At 42.8% G+C, this 20,662-nt stretch overlaps 1 protein-coding gene across 1 annotated transcript in view; it reads left to right on the top strand.

Moving 5' to 3' along the window:
* LOC126433003 (trypsin-3-like) overlaps positions 1 to 20,662 on the top strand; it is a 40,786-nt gene that overhangs the window by 10,073 nt on the left and 10,051 nt on the right. Inside the window, exons 3-4 of the mRNA XM_050090445.1 lie at positions 6,110 to 6,248; positions 7,908 to 8,024. Of these exons, the coding sequence (XP_049946402.1) occupies positions 6,110 to 6,248; positions 7,908 to 8,024 (256 nt within the window). The remainder of the gene's footprint in view (positions 1 to 6,109; positions 6,249 to 7,907; positions 8,025 to 20,662) is intronic.

Here is a 20,662-nt window from a genome sequence, read left to right as displayed (position 1 = left end):
ACGATAGCGGTTTATCGTATCGCGACTTTGCTGCTCGCGTTGGTCGAGAGCCAATGACTGTTAGCAGAATATGGAATCGGTGGGTTCAGGAGGGTAATACGGAACGCTGTCCTGGATCCCAAAAGCCTCGTATCACTAGCAGTCGAGATGAAAGGCATCTTATCCGCATGGCTGTAACGGATCGTGCAGCCACGTCTCGATCCCTGAGTCAACAGATGGGGACGTTTGCAAGACTACAACCATCTGCACGAACATTTAGACGACGTTTGCAGCAGCATGGACTATCAGCTCGGAGACCGTGGCTGTGGTTACCCTTGACGCTGCATCACAGACAGGAGCGCCTGCGATGGTGTACTCAACGACGAACCTGGGTGCACGAATGGCAAAACGTAATTTTTTCGGATGAATCCAGGTTCTGTTTACAGCATCATGATGGTCGCATCCGTGTTTGGCGACATATGGGTGAATTCATATTGGAAACGTGTATTCGTCATCGTCATACTGGCGTATCACCCGGCGTGATGGTATGGGGTGCCATTGGTTACACGTCTCGGTCACCTCTTGTTCGCATTGACGGCACTTTGAACAGTGTACGTTACATTTCAGATGTGTTACGACCCGTGGCTGAACCCTTCATTCGACCCCTGCGAAACCCTCCATATCAGTAGGATAATGCACGACCGCATGTTGCATGTCCTGTACGGGCCTTTCTGGATACAGAAAATGTTCGACTGCTGCCATGGCCAGCACATTCTCCTGATCTCTCACCAATTGAAAACGTCTGGTCAATGGTGGCCGAGCAACTGGCTCGTCACAATACGCCAGTCACTACTCTTGATGAACTGTGGTATCGCGTTGAAGCTGCATGGGCAGCTGTACCTGTACACGCCATCCAAGGTGTGTTTGACTCAATGCCCAGGCGTATCATGGCCGTTATTACGGCCAGAGGTGGTTGCGTTATTAAGGCCAGAGGTGGTTGTTCTGGGTACTGATTTCTCAGGATCTATGCACCCAAATTGCGTGAAAATGTAATCACATGCCAGTTCTAGTATAATATATTTGTCCAATGAATACCCGTTTATCATCTGCATTTCTTAATGGCCAGTAGTGTACGTGAAACGTCAGGATGCTTCTAATACTGCTTGCACCTCGTTGCAGAAGTTCTCCGCTCGTATTAAAATTCCACAGTCAGTCGCAACATATAGATCATCAGCGTCTATCCATTACAACTCTGAGCATATACACAGTAAGATATTCAGCGTAACCCTACTTACCAGTATCAGTTTTAGGCACAACGCAATGGAACGACGTAATCTTTGTTCATCTGATCTAACCACGTCTGTCTATAGTTTTTGTTTACGTTCAAAACATAAGTTTTGGCGATCGTCTTAAATCACTTCCCAAGCGAGTGTGCATTGTTATGATTCGTAAACATCAGAAGAACTAACAATAAAATTATTACGCCGCGGACGTTGAGAGGGCACTAGCTACATGGTCTGATCTCAGCCAAAATCCGTTGCAGTCTGTCCAGAACAATGGGACATTACCCAACTCCTAAGCTTTCCTGAGCCTGTGTCATTAGATTTGTTACTTTTAACAACATTCATAATTAATGTATTTTCATGGATGACCCAACCACGCTATAATCTCTCCGCGCCCTTCTTTTGGCAATTTTAAAATCGCTCTATCTCGTACAAGAAGGACTAATCCTTTACTGCCACCATGTAGGGAAATTAACAAGTCCACACAGCTGTTGCTGCATCTTACTTTGTACTTTCTATGGAAGTATTCCTACGTAAACTTCTAGAACATTCTAGACGCCTCTCCCTCTCCTCTCTGGCACCTTGTTTCATCCTACTTGGAACGATCGCGTGCCTCCCATGCCGCGAGTCATCACCTTGCGTTGACATCAATGAGACATGGCTGCTGCTCGCCTCCCTGAATTCTAAGGGTCAGATTGATTAAAAAATCACGTAACACCCAAAACAAAGGTCGGATAACACCCGAAACAAACATCGGGTTCCGAAATGAGTTGAAATTTAAAAATTCCAGCCGCCTCTTATGTGGTCTGTTCTACAACAAGTTATGCTTTTCCTCAGCTCCAGATATTACACAACAGTATGTTCGGAAATGACAAAGAAACAGCATGTCACTGTTAATTTTAACCCTGTCTCCATATATTTGAAAGCTTAATTTGGAAAATCAGGAGCAATTTCTGGACAAACTGCAATCTTATAAAACGACTACAACTCCTTACTATCAAATAATTTCTTTAAACCCTTAATCTTGTTACCTTTTCTATTTTCTCTTTATCTAAATTATACAGGACCTTTTTGGTTATACCAAATACTATTTCTGTTCATAAACAACACCAATAACATATTAGTATTCTGTATTACAAAAAAATCAAAATCGAAACAAACAGACGTACACAAAATTTACAAATTACAAACACATTACAATGTTTCACATTACTACTTTCTTTTTCTCCCTTCATTATCACCAATACCCTTAAATCTTTCCACACTCTGAACAGTATCACAAACTTTGTGGTACAGTTGATGATGATGGTCGGTGTATTAGAGATAGCTGTAGAGCGCTATGGGTTCTCCAGTAGTCACTTTTCTGTTTGAGGGTAATACCTGCCGATGGACAGTGCGGGTTCTGCCCACGACATCTGACCTCTGACGACTCCTTCCTCTTCAGTTGCCAACTGCACACATGACTACCTCAACTGACTTGGCTCTTACTCAACTCCAGACTAAGTTTACAAACACAAAATCTGGCTCTGCAATAGTGTCCTAATGCGACCACTTGTCTATCCATGTAACAATATTCCTATGTGAAATATCCCCTTCCTACTTTCTCTTCAATGTCTTGCATGAGATCAACTTTCTTCTACCTTACCGTGAACACTTTGAAAGCAATTCTATAGTTTTGAAAATATTTTAGGAATGAAGATAAACATAATCCGTTGTACTCGGGTACTTCAAAATTTTGATTCAGTCTCTGTATTAACATGTATCACACCTTGTAGGTTACCACCTTCACCTTAGTTAGATCTGAATGTATTTTACAACTTTCAATGTCACACTGGTACTCATGGCTTCCCAGTCCATTTGATTTCAAATGATAAAGGAAAAATAGCTTTCTTGTACCCTAGCATTCATGGCAGCTTTGTATTTACAAAATACGTAGCCGTCTCACTAGCAATTGAGGCAGATTAGTCCATTTTAAGACGTACATCACGTTAAAAGTAATACATTGTATCACTAACACTCAGAACAGTTTGGTCTTTCCCTTATGAACAATTTACCATGCATACCTCTTTACACAATTCATCAAACAGAATAATTCCATTATCTCTAACTAATATTGTACTATCGTGTGCACAATTTTACCTTCACTTCAGCCTATTTATTCTCATCTTTGCTATCAGATGGGTTTGGTACAAATCTTTAAATACAGCACCTCTGATAATGTGTATCCCAAGGGCTAGCAATAGACTCTACCACTGTCCTTTGTTCGGTCAGTCTTTCTGGATTAACCCATATGTTCCTGTCCAGCTCATATTATCTAACCCTGTGCTCTGCTATCCCTTCAACGGCTATGATTATTCCAATTACCCAAACACGATTTCCCAACAGGCCTTATTTTGAAAACAAATATGAACTCAAAATAAATCAAATAGTTGGAAAAATGCCAAATAAACAGAAACAATAAGAGAGCAGAACAAGGTAACAAAGAATTCTCCTACCCAGTTTTAGTGCACACAGTTGTCCAACTGTAAAGCGTCCCAAATTCAAGGATGAGCACTATATTATCTAATTAAGGTACCTATTCATCAACTTGATGATTACGTAATTTATCTGTATCTGCTTTTCTCTCGTCCCTTATCCAGTGTATATGCATCACTTTTGTCCTTTTGCTTCATCCAGTTCTTCAATATGATCAACTTCTGAGGTAACCGAACACTGGTCTTTTTGTGTTACCAGGTGCATTTCATCCACCTTTATCTTCAGCTGGAGTGTATCCAAATCAAGTTCGAAGAACTGATAATTTAGAAAATCAATACCCATGATCATATCTGATTTATAACCTACAATAATTAAGGACGGATTTATCATCTCAACAGAGACCCATGGTTTAGGGGCAACAGTTCCACTCCATGTCGTCAGTCAAATATAGTTTACTTGTGTGCGCTGCAGCCAGTATTTACAAGTCACAGGCAATCCGTGCCAACTGAGATAGCGTCTACTATACTGCTGTGTTCCATGGAAAGTGGTAATCTTTACACTTTCCTAAGGGTGTGAACAAGTATAAAGCCCGAAAAGCGATGGAAGCCTTCCCTTGGAAGAATACTGTGAAACTTGAATTGGACAAGGACAACGAGGTATGAACAGCTCTCGAAATTCAGTGGTGGGTGACAACCTATATGAAACTAACAAGAGTTAGACTCCAACTGAATACTAACGAGTCGATCCATTATTTCAAAATATGCTCTAACGTAATGTATGAATGTGTAATACATGAGTGCACTTGTCACTTTGAGTTAATATTAACAACAGACTCTATCGCTACCTCTGTTTTCCTTTTCTTAAGGTAACTATTACAATACCCTTGATTAAATATTAACGCTGATCCAATACAGATGGCAAATGGCGGTGATACAATGATGTAAAATTTAAGCTCAAGACAGTTAAAATGGCATAAATTAAAAGTTTCAGCTGAAACTAGGTAACTACTCTAAGTTAAAATTTAAACCCTCACACCTATCTTAAAAACGCATATGGTAAAACCTTAAACAAAGTTTATAATGATAAACTGATTTCAGTTCAAATTTCAAAACACTCTTCACAAAAAAATTAATTTAGCAATAGAACTTACAATACACAATACGAATGACAGCGGGATCCCTACCCAAGGATTACACACGTGAATTACAGTCGCGGCACAATTTAAAATTCACTCAAATACTGTAAAGAAGTATCAGACAATTTAAAAACAATCTTAGGAGCCAATCGCCTTCAAATGAACGCCAAATAAGGCGACGCGTACTATTTAGTTAGAAAAGGTGTTTACTCAAAGAGTGATCTGTAACATTAGAATTCATCCAAAGCTACCGCAGTGAGTTTACAGTGGCTTAATCTTGCAATCATGTTTTATTTCACACTTCAGTCCTGAGTACACTTCTCGGCCATTCATTAAACACGCCATTAAATTCGGATGATAAAACCTGAAACGTAAGTCATTTACCACCGGTTCCTTAATACACACAGTGTAAATGGCACCCACAAGGGCACACTCAATGACAATCTTTACAACATGAACAAATAAAATTAACAGATCACCAGCTGTTCAGTGGTGAAACTGCTCAGCTTCTCATGGAGTGAACAAGTAGTCGTCCATAAATGCAAGCAGGGTGTAGCGACAATGTAGTGAGACTGTACAGACCTGCCACCTTTGCTCTGAACAACAATCTGTTCCGGACAACGGATACTGGAACCGAAAGCGTAGACACCGTTCACTGTCAACACATCTACAAACACCAGTACGGTGCGACCACCGAACAACTGAAGCTAAAAGCGGTGGTTCTTTTGAAAGAAACGGTCCTCAACCTCGACGAGATCCAGACAAGACGTTTTCAGACATAAACAGGGCTTTTCTCCAAGCACCTGCCTGGGTCACCACCTTCCTTGTGCCGCTGCCGACGCAAAACATCTTCGCTAACCGGCACACGCCGCCTAGTGGACCACGTCACACGACAAGTTACTCTCTGGCAAAGGGAACCTATACCACCACCGACACCACCAGACGGTCACAAAGTCAGGAAAATACAAAATGACTTTTGGGGTGCTTCCGCACATGGCACGCTCTTATAGGGTCCTTTGTCCATGGAGTAGCTGAAATCTCTCAAGTGACATTCAGCAAGCCTGGGTCATGTCCAATTAAAACTTCAGAACACTTTCCGTGGGCTAGTGACGTAGCTCAGACACATTTCATTTTAAATAGGTAAGCGGGAAAATATTACAGGGTCTCATGTATGGTGAAAAGGTTGCTTTTTCCGGTAACTGAACAAAACCTTCAAGTCACGTACTTGTCTTTACAGCGGGTGGTCTCAGCAGACCATACTGGCCGGCACCAACTCCCAGACCAGTGGAGGCTCCGTCCACCAGGTGGAACAGGTCATCATACACGAGAACTACACTGGCATGCCGGTCTTTTTTGCAGATATAGCACTGATCAGGGTGAGTTTCATGCAGCTGGTATCTATGTATTCGGAATGCCTACGCATCTCGTAAATTCGCAAGCAAAACACTGTTATAATAGATTACAGAATACGTTGTTAATATCTGTTTTTATGATTCATTTTCTAATTGGATGGGCCGAAGTTTTTATCAATCATAGTGCGCACTACTTTTTAGGTTACTTTTATCAATTCTGTTGAAGCATTTTTGGATGTGATCTTCACTCTGACTGATGTCGGACAGAGTGCACTGTAGTTTTGTAGCTATAAGTGAACCATGTTCTCCATGCAAGTCCTCGATAAAATGACAAGCATCATTTTACCCGCTTCTACTTCACTTGTATGAATGTAAAATCACGATGTAGGCCTTTGGTAGGGAACTTCATGATCGTAAACGTTAAGAAAACAGAAAAAAACACACGCTGCTATTTATGAATTTTTAGAGTAGTGTACACAACGCTCATATATTGGTGGAGAGACATTAGAGTAGATTACAATCTGTGGGTAACGCAAAAGTTCTCAGGTCCGGCTACATTGTCACTGAAGGGGAAAAGAATGGACGAAAACTGTTATAAGAGACACAGAAGGTATAGGAGTACGGAGCTTCAGTTACCCGAAGTGGAAATCAGTAATTACTGAGGTGTCCTTTTCTAGAGGTGCACATCGTATAATCCATATTTTAAGCGAGTGGACGTGTGGTATGCTTCTGAGGCTTGCTGTCATGTTGCTAGCGTTTCTGTTTTTTCTCGCAGTTGTTCTTCGGGTCATAGTGATATGTTTTCCGTACGGTATTAATGGTCGTCACGCAGTACCTCGCTTCGTTCTGTTACGTATGCGCGCTCGCTTGCACTCACTCAAACACGCACAAATACACACCTTACACATAACGTCTTTCTTGTTTTTTGGCTGGGACAACATTCTCAACGAAAGACAATGTACCACAAATTATTTAATGAGTTTTCTCCCGTCTCGAGCATGGTTTTCGGTAGGTTGGACTTGTTTGTAACGCGAATGCCAGAACTGGTACAACCGTCTCATTTATTCCCAACTAGTATTCCCCATTTGTCCCAACATCAGCTTATCTGAAACTTGACTAAATAGCTCCGCGGTTCATGGTAGGCTGGATCCCGAACAGCCCGCTACACTCCTTGGGGTGGAAAACGAAAATATTTTTAAAAAAATGGTCGTCGTCGCCTTTATACCGTTGTTAGTGTCGTACCCAGAACGGCCCTTAGTTAAGAGTTGACGATTTTTCCTTTGTTGGAGACCAGTCATAATATTTATTTTGAATGAAATCATTGCCACCATTTGGCAGTGTGATTTTATTATTTTTTATTAATTTCACTATTGTGATTTTGGCCGTAGAGACGTTTTCGAGTACAGCGGTGAAAATCATACATGTTTGCTATGTACTGATTTTTTCGCCATTGCACTTGAAAATGGTTCTAAAGCCGAAATCGCAATAATAAAACAAATAGATAAAAAAGCTCCAATGATTTCAGTGCAAAAAAAGTTAGTAATGTTGAGCCAAATAGCAGTGGAAACTGGAACGGTATCTAGAACTGTAATGTGCTCGTATTAATAGCAAGTGAAGGTATAGGGGACAAAAGTTGTCCACAAGTTAGTGTCAGGTGCGCTTGTGACTATTTCCATCGTGCAGGTGTCGCCGCCGCTGCCCCTGGACGGTGTGACCGTCTCCACAGTGCGGCTGCCCACGCAGGGCCAGGAGACAGAGGACAGAGCTGCCGGTGTCGCCGCTGGCTGGGGGTACCTCTCGGTAAGCACAGGTCAGACGGGCTGCCTGCTTCTTCCCATACTCCAATCGCAATACGCTTAGCAAATAAAAGTGCGCTTGTGAGTCGGCTCAAAATGGTGTACGACTAAGTGGATGAAGCAACGAAATCTACTTCAGTATCAATCTTCCGTGTACAATACGTCGATGGAATTCATTTCAGAGTGACTACGGGAATGAAACGCTGGCTCCATGGCTGCAGAAACTCGACGTTATAGTTATCAACAACGAAGACTGTCAGAAGGACTACAGATTCAACATTATCTTGCCAGAACACATTTGTGCAGGAAATCCGCAGCCTCAGCATGGAGTATGCGGGGTAAGTATCTGGAACGTTTCCACCTCGCATCACTGTTACAATAAAGACACGTTAACATCTACAGTGTATATAACTTATTAATTTTTCGGTATGAATGGTGCTGTTTGTACGAAACTTCGCTTAACAGAAATTTCAAACGCCCTGACGTAGTGGAAACTAATAATATCTTGCATGTGTCATAATGACTAGATGATACCTCGTCCTTTGTCATTTTCAATCTCTGTGTTCTTTTAACCTCCTTTCTACCAAAGGTACCGTATGCTTCGACGATCAGAACATTTACTTCAATGTCCATTTGTTTTTGAAACTAATGTTTTGACTGTTACATGCAGCAAACACTGCGATGTGGTTCCAGAATGAGATTTTCACTCTGCAGCGGAGTGTGCGCTGATGTGAAACTTCCTGGCAGATTAAAACTATGTGCCGGACCGAGACTCGAACTCGGGACCTTTGCCTTTCGCGGGAAAGTGCTCTACCAACTGAGCTACCGAAGCACGAATCACGCCCCGTCGTCACAGCTTTACTTCTGCCAGTACCTCGTCTCCTACCTACCAAACTTTACAGAAACTCTCCTGCGTACCTTGCAGAACTAGCACTCCTGAAAGAAAGGATATTGCGGTGACATGGCTTAGCCACAGCCTGGGAGATGTTTCCAGAATGAGATTTTCACTCTGCAGCGGAGGTATTAACAGAGGTAAAGCTGTGAGGACGGGACGTGAGTCGTGCTTGGGTAGCTCAGTTGGTAGAGCACTTGCCTGCGAAAGGCAAAGGTCCCGAGTTCGAGTATCCGTCCGGCACACAGTTTTAATCTGCCAGGAAGTTTCACTGGGATGTGTTCCTAATATACCCACATGCCGACCAATTGCTAATTTATCTAATGACGTTAATCTCGCCTTCCTTCTAGTCTCAATAATCCGCCACATTTTCTGCGACGTAAAAAAATTAATGACTCTCAGTGCCTTGAATTTCAGTCAGCTTTAAGATTTCAACCTATCATTTCCGCATTATGAATGGCTGTAACCTTACTTGTTTGCTACACAACCTACTCTGGATGTTCGTCGTTTGCATTACTAAGTCTTATTCCACAGCTGCATTTACATCCAAACTCTGGGAAGCACTGTGAAACGTATGGCAAAAATTCCTTCCCACTATAACACGTATTATGTTTCCTTCCTTTTCCGTTAGCGAATGGAAGGCAAGAGAAATGCTGGTCACTGTGAGCGATTTATGTAGTCTAATTTTATCTTCGCATCCCTACGGGAGCGATGCATAAGGTGCTATAGTATATGCATTTATTCCTCAAGATGGTGTAAGTGGGTTGACGCGGGAATGTTGACGTCTCTCTTCAAGAATCTGCCAGTTTTACTGCTTTGAACCATTCTCGTAACGACTCGCATGGGTCAAACAAAACTGTATACGTTCAGGACCTACTGTTAAACGTATTTGATGTGGATTTCACAAACCAGAGCAGATTTCTGGGATAGGACAGAAGAGTGTTGTCTAAGCAGCTTCCTTTGTAGACTAACTGCATTATCCCAGTATCCTACCAAGGAAACTAAAACATCTTTTCCTGCGAGTCAGTCGATGTGAACATTGTAATTCATGCCATCCATTACTGCACATAAATTATCTCTCACTGACGCTTTAGTCTTACGATACTGCTTTTCTACGCTTTGCCATTGTATTTCAGAACATTTAAAGTGAGTTATCAATCTTTGCACCTCTTTGAAATCTTACAGATCTTACTGAAGGTGTAGTGTTTTTATTGTACATAACAACAGACAAATGCCCATTCGTAAATATATGACTTTATTGTTAATATAGTGTGCCATGTCATTAACATAAAACGTGAACACTGACATAGATTCCAACACGCTTCCCTGGGGGGGGGGGGACTCCTGTAATTACGAGTACTTCTGCATCTGTCAGTGAAGCGCGAACTACGATAACACAATGTGTTCTCCCTTCCTAGACTCCTAGAGTCCCGTATCAGATCCACCAAACCACCCTATTAAAGACTCGTAAAGTCATTAATAGTCTGGACACTACGAGAAAACTCAAACAAACCGCAATGTTACAGTAATAATATATTTTCAAACCTATTTCTCTTGTAGTTAACTCAAGGAAATGAAATATGCTATCGCAACCAAATCAGATGTTACGTCACTTCAGTTGCGAAAGTTGTTTTACATTAATAGATCAAGCGTCAGTGGATCAAAGTGTACTTAACCAACGTGCATCAAGTCCCTATACAGATAATTTAACCCATGTGTATTACAAAAATGTTATAAAGGGATGTATGTATTTGTATATGCATGTTCCGCACCTCCTCCTAAGGCACTGGAGCGATTTCAGCCGAGCTTGGTACACATATTCCTTACAGTGTGAAGAGAATCTTTATAGGGACAAGCAGTATTTGATAATGAGAGCACTTAGTGACCTGTGACAAACTGAACACGTAGTTTCGAAACATTTTATCGCTGATAACTCCCACAAAATGATGAAAGGAAAAAAGTTTATCGCTTACTACTTTTTCACTGTTCATGCAGTAAAATTGTCACATCGGGTATGATGCGTGAATTTATTGCTTCATTTCTATTAACATTATTGTCTACATATTTCGAAGACGATATCCACATTGTTTGTTGTTGTTGTGGTCTTCAGTCCTGAGACTGGTTTGATGCAGCTCTCCATGCTAATCTATCCTGTGCAAACTCCTTCATCTCCCAGTACCTACCGCAACCTACATACTTCTGAATCTGCTTAGTGTACTCATCTCTTCGTCTCCCTCTACGATTTTTACCCTCCATGTTGCCCTCCAATGCTAAATTTGTGATCCCTTGATGCCTCAGGACATGTCCTACCAACCGATCCCTTCTTCTGGTCACGTTATGCCACAAACATCTCTTCTCTCCAATCCTATTAAATACCTCCTCATTAGTTACGTGATCTACCCACCTAATCTTCAACATTCTTCTGTAGCACCACATTTCGAAAGCTTCTATTCTCTTCTTGTCCAAACTATTTATTGTCCATGTTTCACTTCCATACATGGCTGCACTCCATACAAACACTTTCAGGAACGACTTCCTGACATTTAAATCTATACTCGAGGTTAACAAATTTCTCTTCTTTAGAAACGCTTCCCTTGCCATTGCCAGTCTACATTTTATATCCTCTCTACTTCGAGCATCATCAGTTATTTTGCTCCCCAAATAGCAAAACTCCTTTACTACTTTAAGTGTCTCTTTTCCTAATCTAATTCCCTCAGCATCACCGGACTTAATTCGACTACATTCCATTGTCCTCGTTTTGCTTTTGTTGATGTTCATCTTATATCCTCCTTTCAAGACACTGTCCATTCCGTTCAACTGCTCTTCCAAGTCCTTTGCTGTCTCTGACAGAATTACAATGTCATCGGCGAACCTCAAAGTTTTTATTTCTTCTCCCTGGATTTTAATACCTACTCCAAATTTTTCTTTTGTTTCCTTTACTGCTTGCTCAATATACAGATTGAATAACATCAGGGAGAAGCTACAACCCTGTCTCACTCCCTTCCCAACCACTGCTTCCCTTTCATGCCCCTCGACTCTTATAACTGCCATCTGGTTTCTGTACAAATTGTAAATAGCCTTTCGCTCCCTGTATTTTACCCCTGCCACCTTTAGGAATTGAAAGAGAGTATTCCAGTCAGCATTGTCAAAAGCTTTCTCTAAGTCTACAAACGCTAGAAACGTGGGTTTGCCTTTCCTTAATCTTTCTTCTAAGATTAGTCGTAAGGTCAGTATTGCCTCAAATGTTCCAACATTTCTACGGAATCCAAACTGATCTTCCCCGAGGTCGGCTTCTACCAGTTTTTCCATTCGTCTCTAAATAATTCGCGTTAGTATTTTGCATCTGTGACTTATTAAACTGATAGTTCGGTAATTTTCACATCTGTCAACACCCGCTTTCTTTGGGATTGGAATTATTATATTCTTCTTGAAGTCTGAGGGTATTTCGCCTGTCTCGTACATCTTGATCGCCAGATGGTAGAGTTTTGTCAGGACTGGCTCTCCCAAGGCCGTCAGTAGCTCTAATGGAACGTTGTCTACTCCCGGGGCCTTGTTTCGACTCAGGTCTTTCAGTGCTCTGTCAAACTCTTCACGCAGTATCGTATCTCCCATTTCATCTTCATCTACATCCTCTTCCATTTCCATAATTTTCCATAATACTGTCCTCAAGTACATCGCCCTTGTATAGACCCTCTATATACTCCTTCCACCTTTCTGCTTTCCCCTCTTTGCTTAGAACTGGGTTTCCATCTGAGCTCTTGATATTCATACAAGTGGCTCTCTTTTCTCCAAAGGTCTCTTTAATTTTCCTGTAGACTGTATCCATCTTACCCCTAGTGAGATAAGCCTCTACATCCTTACATTTGTCCTCTAGCCATCCCTGCTTAGCCATTTTGCACTTCCTGTCGATCTCATTTTTGAGACGTTTGTATTCCTTTTTGCCTGCTTCATTTATTGCATTTTTATATTTTCTCCTTTCATCAATTAAATTCAATATTTCTTCTGTTACCCAAGGATTTCTACTAGCCCTCGTCTTTTTACCTATTTGATCCTCTGCTGCCTTCACTACTTCATCCCTCAGAGCTACCCATTCGTCTTCTACTGTCTTTCCCCCATTCCTGTCAATTGTTCCCTTATGCTCTCCCTGAGACTCTGTACAACCTCTAGTTTAGTCAGTTTATCCAGGTCCCATCTCCTTAAATTCCCACCTTTTTGCAATTTCTTCAGTTTTAATCTACAGTTCATAACCAATAGATTGTGGTCAGAGTCCACATCTGCCCCTGGAAATGTCCTACAATTTAAAACCTGGTTCCTAAATCTCTGTCTTACCATTATATAATCTATCTGGTACCTTTTACTATTTCCAGGATTCTTCCATGTATACAACCTTGATTTATGATTCTTGAACCAAGTGTTAGCTATGGTTACGTTATGCTCTGTGCAAAATTCTAACAGACGGCTTCCTCTTTCATTTCTTAGGCCCAATCCATATTCACCTACTATGTTTCCTTCTCTCCCTTTTCCTACTGACGAATTCCAGTCACCCATGACTATTAAATTTTCGTCTCCCTTCACTGTCTGAATAATTTCTTTTATTTCATCATACATTTCTTCAATTTCTTCGTCATCTGCAGAGCTAGTTGGCATATAAACTTGTACTACTGTAGTAGGCATGGGCTTCGTGTCTATCTTGGCCACTATAATACGTTCACTATGCTGTTTGTAGTAGCTTATCCGCACTCCTATTTTTTTATTCATTATTAACCCTACTCCTGCATTACCCCTATTTGATTTTGTATTTATAACCCTGTATTCATCTGAACAGAAGTCTTGTTCCTCCTGCCACCGAACTTCACTAATTCCCACTGTATCCAACTTTAACCTATCCATTTCCCTTTTTAAATTTTCTAATCTACCTGCCCGGTTAAGGGATCTGACATTCCACGCTCCGATCCGTAGAATGCCAGTTTTCTTTCTCCTGATAACAAGGTCCTCCTGAGTAGTCCCCGCCCGGAGATCTGAATGGGGGACTATTTTACCTCCGGAATATTTTACCCAAGAGTACGCCATCATCATTTAACCATACAGTAAAGCTGCATGCCCTCGGGAAAAATTACAGCTGTAGTTCCCCCTTGCTTTCAGCCGTTCACAGTACCACAACAGCAAGGCCGTTTTGGTTAGTGTTACAAGGCCAGATCAGTCAATCATCCAGACTGTTGCCCCTGCAACTATTGAAAAGGCTGCTGCCCCTCTTCAGGAACCACACGTTCGTCTGGCCTCTTAACAGATACCCCTCCGTTGTGGTTGCACCTACGGTACGGCTATCTGCATCGTTGAGGTACGCAAGGCTCCCCACCAACGGCAAGGTCCATGGTTCGTGGGGGGATATCCACATATGCCACTGAATATACGTGCGAAGTTATATCACTGTACGACACGTAGTTCAGAAGGTATGACATAGACATTGATAAACGTGAAAACTAAACTGCAGGTGAAATTCACCAGAGATGCAGGTGAAATATGGGACAAATATGTGTGAAATACGTTAAGTATAAGTGACATGTGCGTCTGCAGACCAAGGTACATATAAAAATCTTTCATACACCCCTGGATCAATTTCAAAAAATCTGATGTACATATTACTTACTGTGGGGATAAGAACTCTTACTGAGTTGGGGTGGTAAGATGATGAGAGAATAGGGGGTGGAAGACATGAATAGAAGGAGAGAGAGAGGATAGATATGGGTGAGAAAGAGTTGGACAGAGGGAGTGAAACGGAAAATGGACAGAGAAATGGAAGAGGAGGTAGGGAGATTAGAGAAGGAAATGGATTGGGAGAGGGACAGGAGGAGATGGACAGAGAAAATTAAGAGGAGATGAACAGAAAGAGAGGGGAGGAGGACATAGACTGAGGGAGAAGGAGGTGTACAGAGAGAATGGGTAGAAGGAGATGAACAGAGAGGGGACAGAGCAGACAGGCAAGATAGGGGGAAGAGGAGATAGACTAATAGAACTGGAGTAAATACATACCAGCTAGTTATACATAAATGACTGTCTTCAAGAATAAGATGCATTATAGAAAAATTGAATCAAAATATAACATGAGGGCCTGTATCTTCTCTTCCAGGCTCTTCATGATCAGTGCTCTCAAGGTCTCAAGAGAGAAGTCGTTGTAGTGTCACTGCCTAGTTTCAGGGAAACTTGTTGGAATTTGTAAAAATGTCACTTTAAAGTGTGATGTTAGCTAACGGTGACCAGTAAGCAATATGCTGCCTCAAATAGGATATAGCAACATGTATGCAAAAAGACTGTGATGAGGCCTAACCATATCTTTTGGAAAAGCTGCATTGTGAAGGAATAATGGCTGGAGCGAACAAGTGTTGTCTCAGACCATGGCAGGAACCATCTTATGAGCTACATGATGGGACAACCAACATAGACGCCCCAGAGCAGTATAATTATCTGTGAACTTTGAAGTAGATTGATTTGGAGCCCTGCAGCACCACCTCGATTCCAGTACCACGCTAAGCGATTAGATTACTAGGCTCAGCCAGCTGTAGCTTTATTTATTCGTTCGGCATATACAAGGCAAATACAGGGTGATTCAAAAAGAATAACACAACTTTAAAAATGTGTATTTAATGAAAGAAACATAATATAACCTTCTGTTATACATCATTACAAAGAGTATTTAAAAAGGTTTTTTTTCACTCAAAAACTAGTTCAGAGATGTTCAATATGACCCCCTCCAGACACTCGAGCAATATCAACCCGATACTCCAACTCGTTCCACACTCTCTGTAGCATATCAGGCGTAACAGTTTGGATAGCTGCTGTTATTTCTCGTTTCAAATCATCAATGGTGGCTGGGAGAGGAGGCCGAAACACCATATCCTTAACATACCCCCATAAGAAAAAATCGCAGGGGGTAAAATCAGGGCTTCTTCCTCGGGTAGTTGACGTTCAGGTAGTTACGGACAGATAAGTGCCAATGTGGTGGCGCTCCATCCTGCTGAAATATGAATTGTTGTGCTTCTTGTTCGAGCTGAGGGAACAGCCAATTCTCTAACATCTCCAGAGAGTGTGGAACGAGTTGGAGTATCGGGTTGATATTGCTCGAGTGTCTGGAGGGGGCCATATTGAACATCTCTGAACTTGTTTTTGAGTGAAAAAAACCTTTTTAAATACTCTTTGTAATGATGTATAACAGAAGGTTATATTATGTTTCTTTCATTAAATACACATTTTTAAAGTTGTGGTATTCTTTTTGAATCACCCTGTATTACAGTGTCATTACAATCCACCAGGAAATTACAACACTACACAATGCTACTTATAGTTTTGAGCCAATCTATGGCTAGGTCAGGCACTTAATGTATGTACTTCAGTTCACCCTTATATCCTACCACTTCACACACCAGCAGGTGGTCCATTGTCTGGATTTCACCACATTCACACACGGGACTCTCCGCAAGTCCCCACTTATTCATTAGATGTTTGCATCTTCCCACGCTTGTTCTAAGGCGATTTAAGGCAACCCAGAGCTTCCGAGGGAGATCAAAACCATTTATCTTCTTGCTGGGGTCATCGATAAGCTTTTGGTTCTTGTGTGTCTCTTTGCGCCATGATTCCCCCAGGCTAGCTTTGGGTCGAAGTCCTGTAATTCCCTGTCAATCTTCCAAAAGGGGGACCTAGATTTTAGCCTGTTGATGGGTGATAAGTCTTGGTGTATAGGGAGTTCTGGATTGTGTACGATCTTCCTATATATTCTTGAGGTCGCCATGGAGCGCCTTATATCAGGGGGTTCTATGTTGGCAAGGACTGGGAGCCAATCACATGGGGTAGCCCTAAGTGTGCCTGAGATAATTCTCATCGTCTCTTTCAATTGGGTGTCTATTTACATGCGCACTTTTCGCCCAGACTGGTGAAAAATTTTCAGCCACGCTGTACACGAGGGCTAATGCTGACGTCCTTAGTGTATTAGCTCCGCACCCCCATGATGTTCCGGCCAGTTTAGACATAATGGCATTTCGAGATTTTAATTTCTGTTTGGTGTCTTCCAGATGGGAGCTAAACGTTTGTGTGCGGTCCAATTTTACTCCCAGATATTTGGTCTTATCTTCATGTCTGATATGCCGGTCATTCAGGGAAAGCTGTAGTTTCCTGCTTGAAGCTCTGTTATTAAGGTGCATTATGGTACTGGTCGTTTTATTGGGTTTGGGATGCAAATGCCACTTAAGGTAGTAAGTGTTCAGCGCTTCAAGGTCCGCATTCAATGTTTTTTCAAGATCTTCGAAATTTTTGCTTTGGTATGCGATGGCCAGATCATCCGCATACGAAAATTTATGCGACCTGGTGCTCGGCATATCAGATATGTATAAATTAAAAAGGGTGGCGCCAGGGCTGACCCCTGCAGCAGGCCATTGTTTATGACCATGCTTTTGCTGCTCTTTCCATGGAGATAGACCTTGATCTTCCTGCCTGTCAGCATATTTTTTAGTAATGTGTACGTCTGATTGCATTTGATAATTCGAGTAAGCTTGAGCAGTAGTCCTTCGGTCCAGACAGTGTCATAGGCTGATGTAAGATCTATTAATACCAGGCCCGTTTTCAGGTTGTTCTGATAGCCTTTCTCTATATATGTTGTAAGGGACAAAACTTGTTCACAGCAGTTCCTTCCCACACGGAACCCTGCTTGATAGTCCGGGCGGTTCGCCTCAATGTATGGTGCTAGTCTGGCCAGTAATATTCTCTCAAATAGTTTGTAAGAGGTACAAAGCAGTGAGATCGGTCTATAGTTCTTTGGATTATCTCCATCCTTCCCTGGTTTCAGTACCGCTCTTTCCATAACTTCGGGAGTGCACCTGATTTAATGCATTCCGTGAAGAGCTTGGCCATCCATTTCCTCCCAATGGGTCCCAGCTCCCTCAGAAATTCTGGGAGGATTTCGTCGGGTCCGGCTGCTTTCCCTGTTTAATGAAACAGGGCCTGGGTAATCTCCTCGACGTCTACTGCTTTGACAATATCTAGATTAGTTGGATTTTTGGCTAATTCCTTGGTTAGGTTCCTGGAGATCCTTTTCTTCTCCTCAGTCTTCAGGCGTATTTTGGAGGTCTGTTTCATGGCAGTCGCTATTTCGGATGGGCCCACACCCGCGGCCGATCTTCGTGGTGTTGTGGCACCACCCAGTTTCCATAGTAGACCCCCAGCTCTTCCTGCTAGAATGGGTAAAGTCCACATTCTCCATTGCCATCTTCCACCTGTTCCTACGTTCCTCGTTCATAGTGTTGATCAGTCGTTCTGCAGTCTCGTCCTCCCCACTCCGATCATACTGCTCTAACAATGACTCGCACTCCTCTAACCAGCAAGGAATGTATTCCCTCCGGGCCCCTCGGGGGATAGCCTTTAGGGCCCATTTATATATCAGGTTTACAAACCTTTGGTAGTTCTCTGGACTTGGTGGTATTCGATTTATTGCCTTGTCAATAAAAGATTTATATTTCCCCCTGTCTGCTTTTCTCAGATTCCACCGTGGAATCGGGGGGCTCTTTATGATCGGGATGGAAAGGCCGATCTCCACAATAATCGGGAGGTGTTAGCTCCGTGGGAAAGCTTCGAGGACTCTTCTTGTAGCTTGCATTGGTACGCCCGCTGCGCCGCGTGTGACAAAGGTCAGGTCAGGTGTCGTCTTTGTGCCCCATACTTTTGAATTGAAGGACGCTCTGTCCTTGGGATCAAACAGGAGGTGTAGGTCCCGGTTGTCAGCCCAGTCACTTAGTCCAACGCCTTCCGGAGTGGATCTCTGATATCCCCATCTGGTGTGCTGGGGATTAAAGTCACTGGCATAGATTGCTGGATGATTAGCCTGCGGTAAGATTCCTATAGGCCATTGCTGCGAAGGTGGTTTGTAGACATTTTAGATTGTAATCTCTCTCAGTTTAATGCCTATTGCGTGTGGAACCGATTCCACATTGTTCTCGAGGTTTCCTAGAAGCTCATTTTTCACCAGGGTCGCCATACCATGTTTGTCGTGTCCTGAGTATCCCACATTGGTGAATCCTGGTATGCATAATCGTTCGATGTTTTCATTCGTCAGGTGTGTCTCCTGCAAGAGTACAACACTTACTCTTTCTCTTGTTACAATTTTTCAAGGATTTCTCCTTTCGTCCTTGTGTAGCCTTCTATATTGAAGTGGCACACTCTCACCATCTTCGTGGAGTAATTCCGCTTCTGAATCGTTTGCCTTCTTGTGGACCGGGAAGCATTTGAGCGTCCGGTCGCCGGAATTGTGTAGACTTTTTGCCGTTGGATTTTACTGCAGCGTTGCCCGGGGAGCACCATCTTGGAGGTTGTCTACACGTTGCTCCCCCAGCTGTAGCTGTGGTTCGAGAACAGGTCTGGCCAGCTGCCTTCTCCACTAAATCGCCATCTGTGGGACTCAGTGCCACAGCACCGCTGACTTGTCGTCCGTGCCTACCACTGCAAGACTCATGGCAGCGGGTCATGTCCTATGCATGGCAGTCTTCCCTTGTCACTGTGATGGATGCGAACCAGGTCTGAGTCACATGAGTGCACGTACTCAACGACACAACACAGTTGTAGCAAGAGGAAGAAACGTGCCAATGACTGAGCCTTGGCCCCTTGCAGACTACCAGCCGCTGCTGTATCTGACGCCAGCAGTGCAAGGCGCTGATGCGTGAAACTCTTCACTGAGGCTAAGCCTGCTGCCTGCCTCCTGCCCCCTACCGCGTGTTGGCCATCGTCAGCCTGTCACACCCAGAGACTACCTCACACTGTCAACGACGAGATGTGGAAATTAGGTGCAATAAAGTATTTATCCCTACCATCATTCAGTCACTGGGCCCAACCAACCCATCACTCCACATCGCACCCTGCTGAGTGGCGCCAGAAATTGGCCCCTCCCCTACCGAGTGGTTTCAGGGAAACTGACTTCGCGACCTGTGGACAACGGAGTGCTTACCACCCCTTGCAGCATGACGTTCGTTCCACACCCTCCAGTATCTTTGTCGTAGAGTGAGTGTGTTTTGGTGACCATCATGGGGGTCAGAAGTTATGGGTCAGTATAACTGCAAAATTTATGTGGAGCCGGAAGAACCAGTGGGTGTCTCCCATTTTAAAGATAACTCTGGACCCTTAGCGACGTGTAGAGTTACTTACTAGGGCGTTCTGCCCCCTGCAATGAAAGGATAGCAGTTGTTTAAGTTTCATCGTTTTGGTCATATGTCAAGACAATGAGGGAATCCAAGTGGCTCATGATTAGACTTTAAAAATAAGTGTGTTAGTGTTACAGCCAGAAAAATGTTGTGTTCTTGTTACTGTTGAGTTGTTGTTGTTGAATTTGTAAATATTAATAAGAGTGATGCAATTGAGAAAACAGAGACACAACATGTCACTGGTGGGGAAGCTATCTAATCATTAGTTAATAAGGTGCCAGAGAACAATTTTGAGAATAAGAGGCTAGCAGAGAAGGATGAGAAGTTGGGGTGGTTGAAATCGCGGAGTCATGAAATATATCCAGTTATTGCGGATCTTCCTGCTCCCTTTTCCAGTAGGGCATTCGAGGACGTGCTACCATTTGTGGAGGATCTCTTGTCAGCAGTTACATAGAGGGTTGGTCGCAAAATCAGTTGTTGGAAATCGCAAGATTGCGCCTGTCAGGAGAAGCAAAGTCCTTTGTATGATGCACAAGGTGGAAACTTTTTAGCAGCTCACGCAAGGATTGGTGCAAA

The sequence above is a fragment of the Schistocerca serialis genome, chromosome 1, assembly GCF_023864345.2.
Source record: "Schistocerca serialis cubense isolate TAMUIC-IGC-003099 chromosome 1, iqSchSeri2.2, whole genome shotgun sequence".
Lineage (NCBI taxonomy): Eukaryota > Metazoa > Arthropoda > Insecta > Orthoptera > Acrididae > Schistocerca > Schistocerca serialis.
Note: the sequence above shows the minus strand (reverse complement) of the source record. Positions and strands in the feature narration are given on the sequence as shown.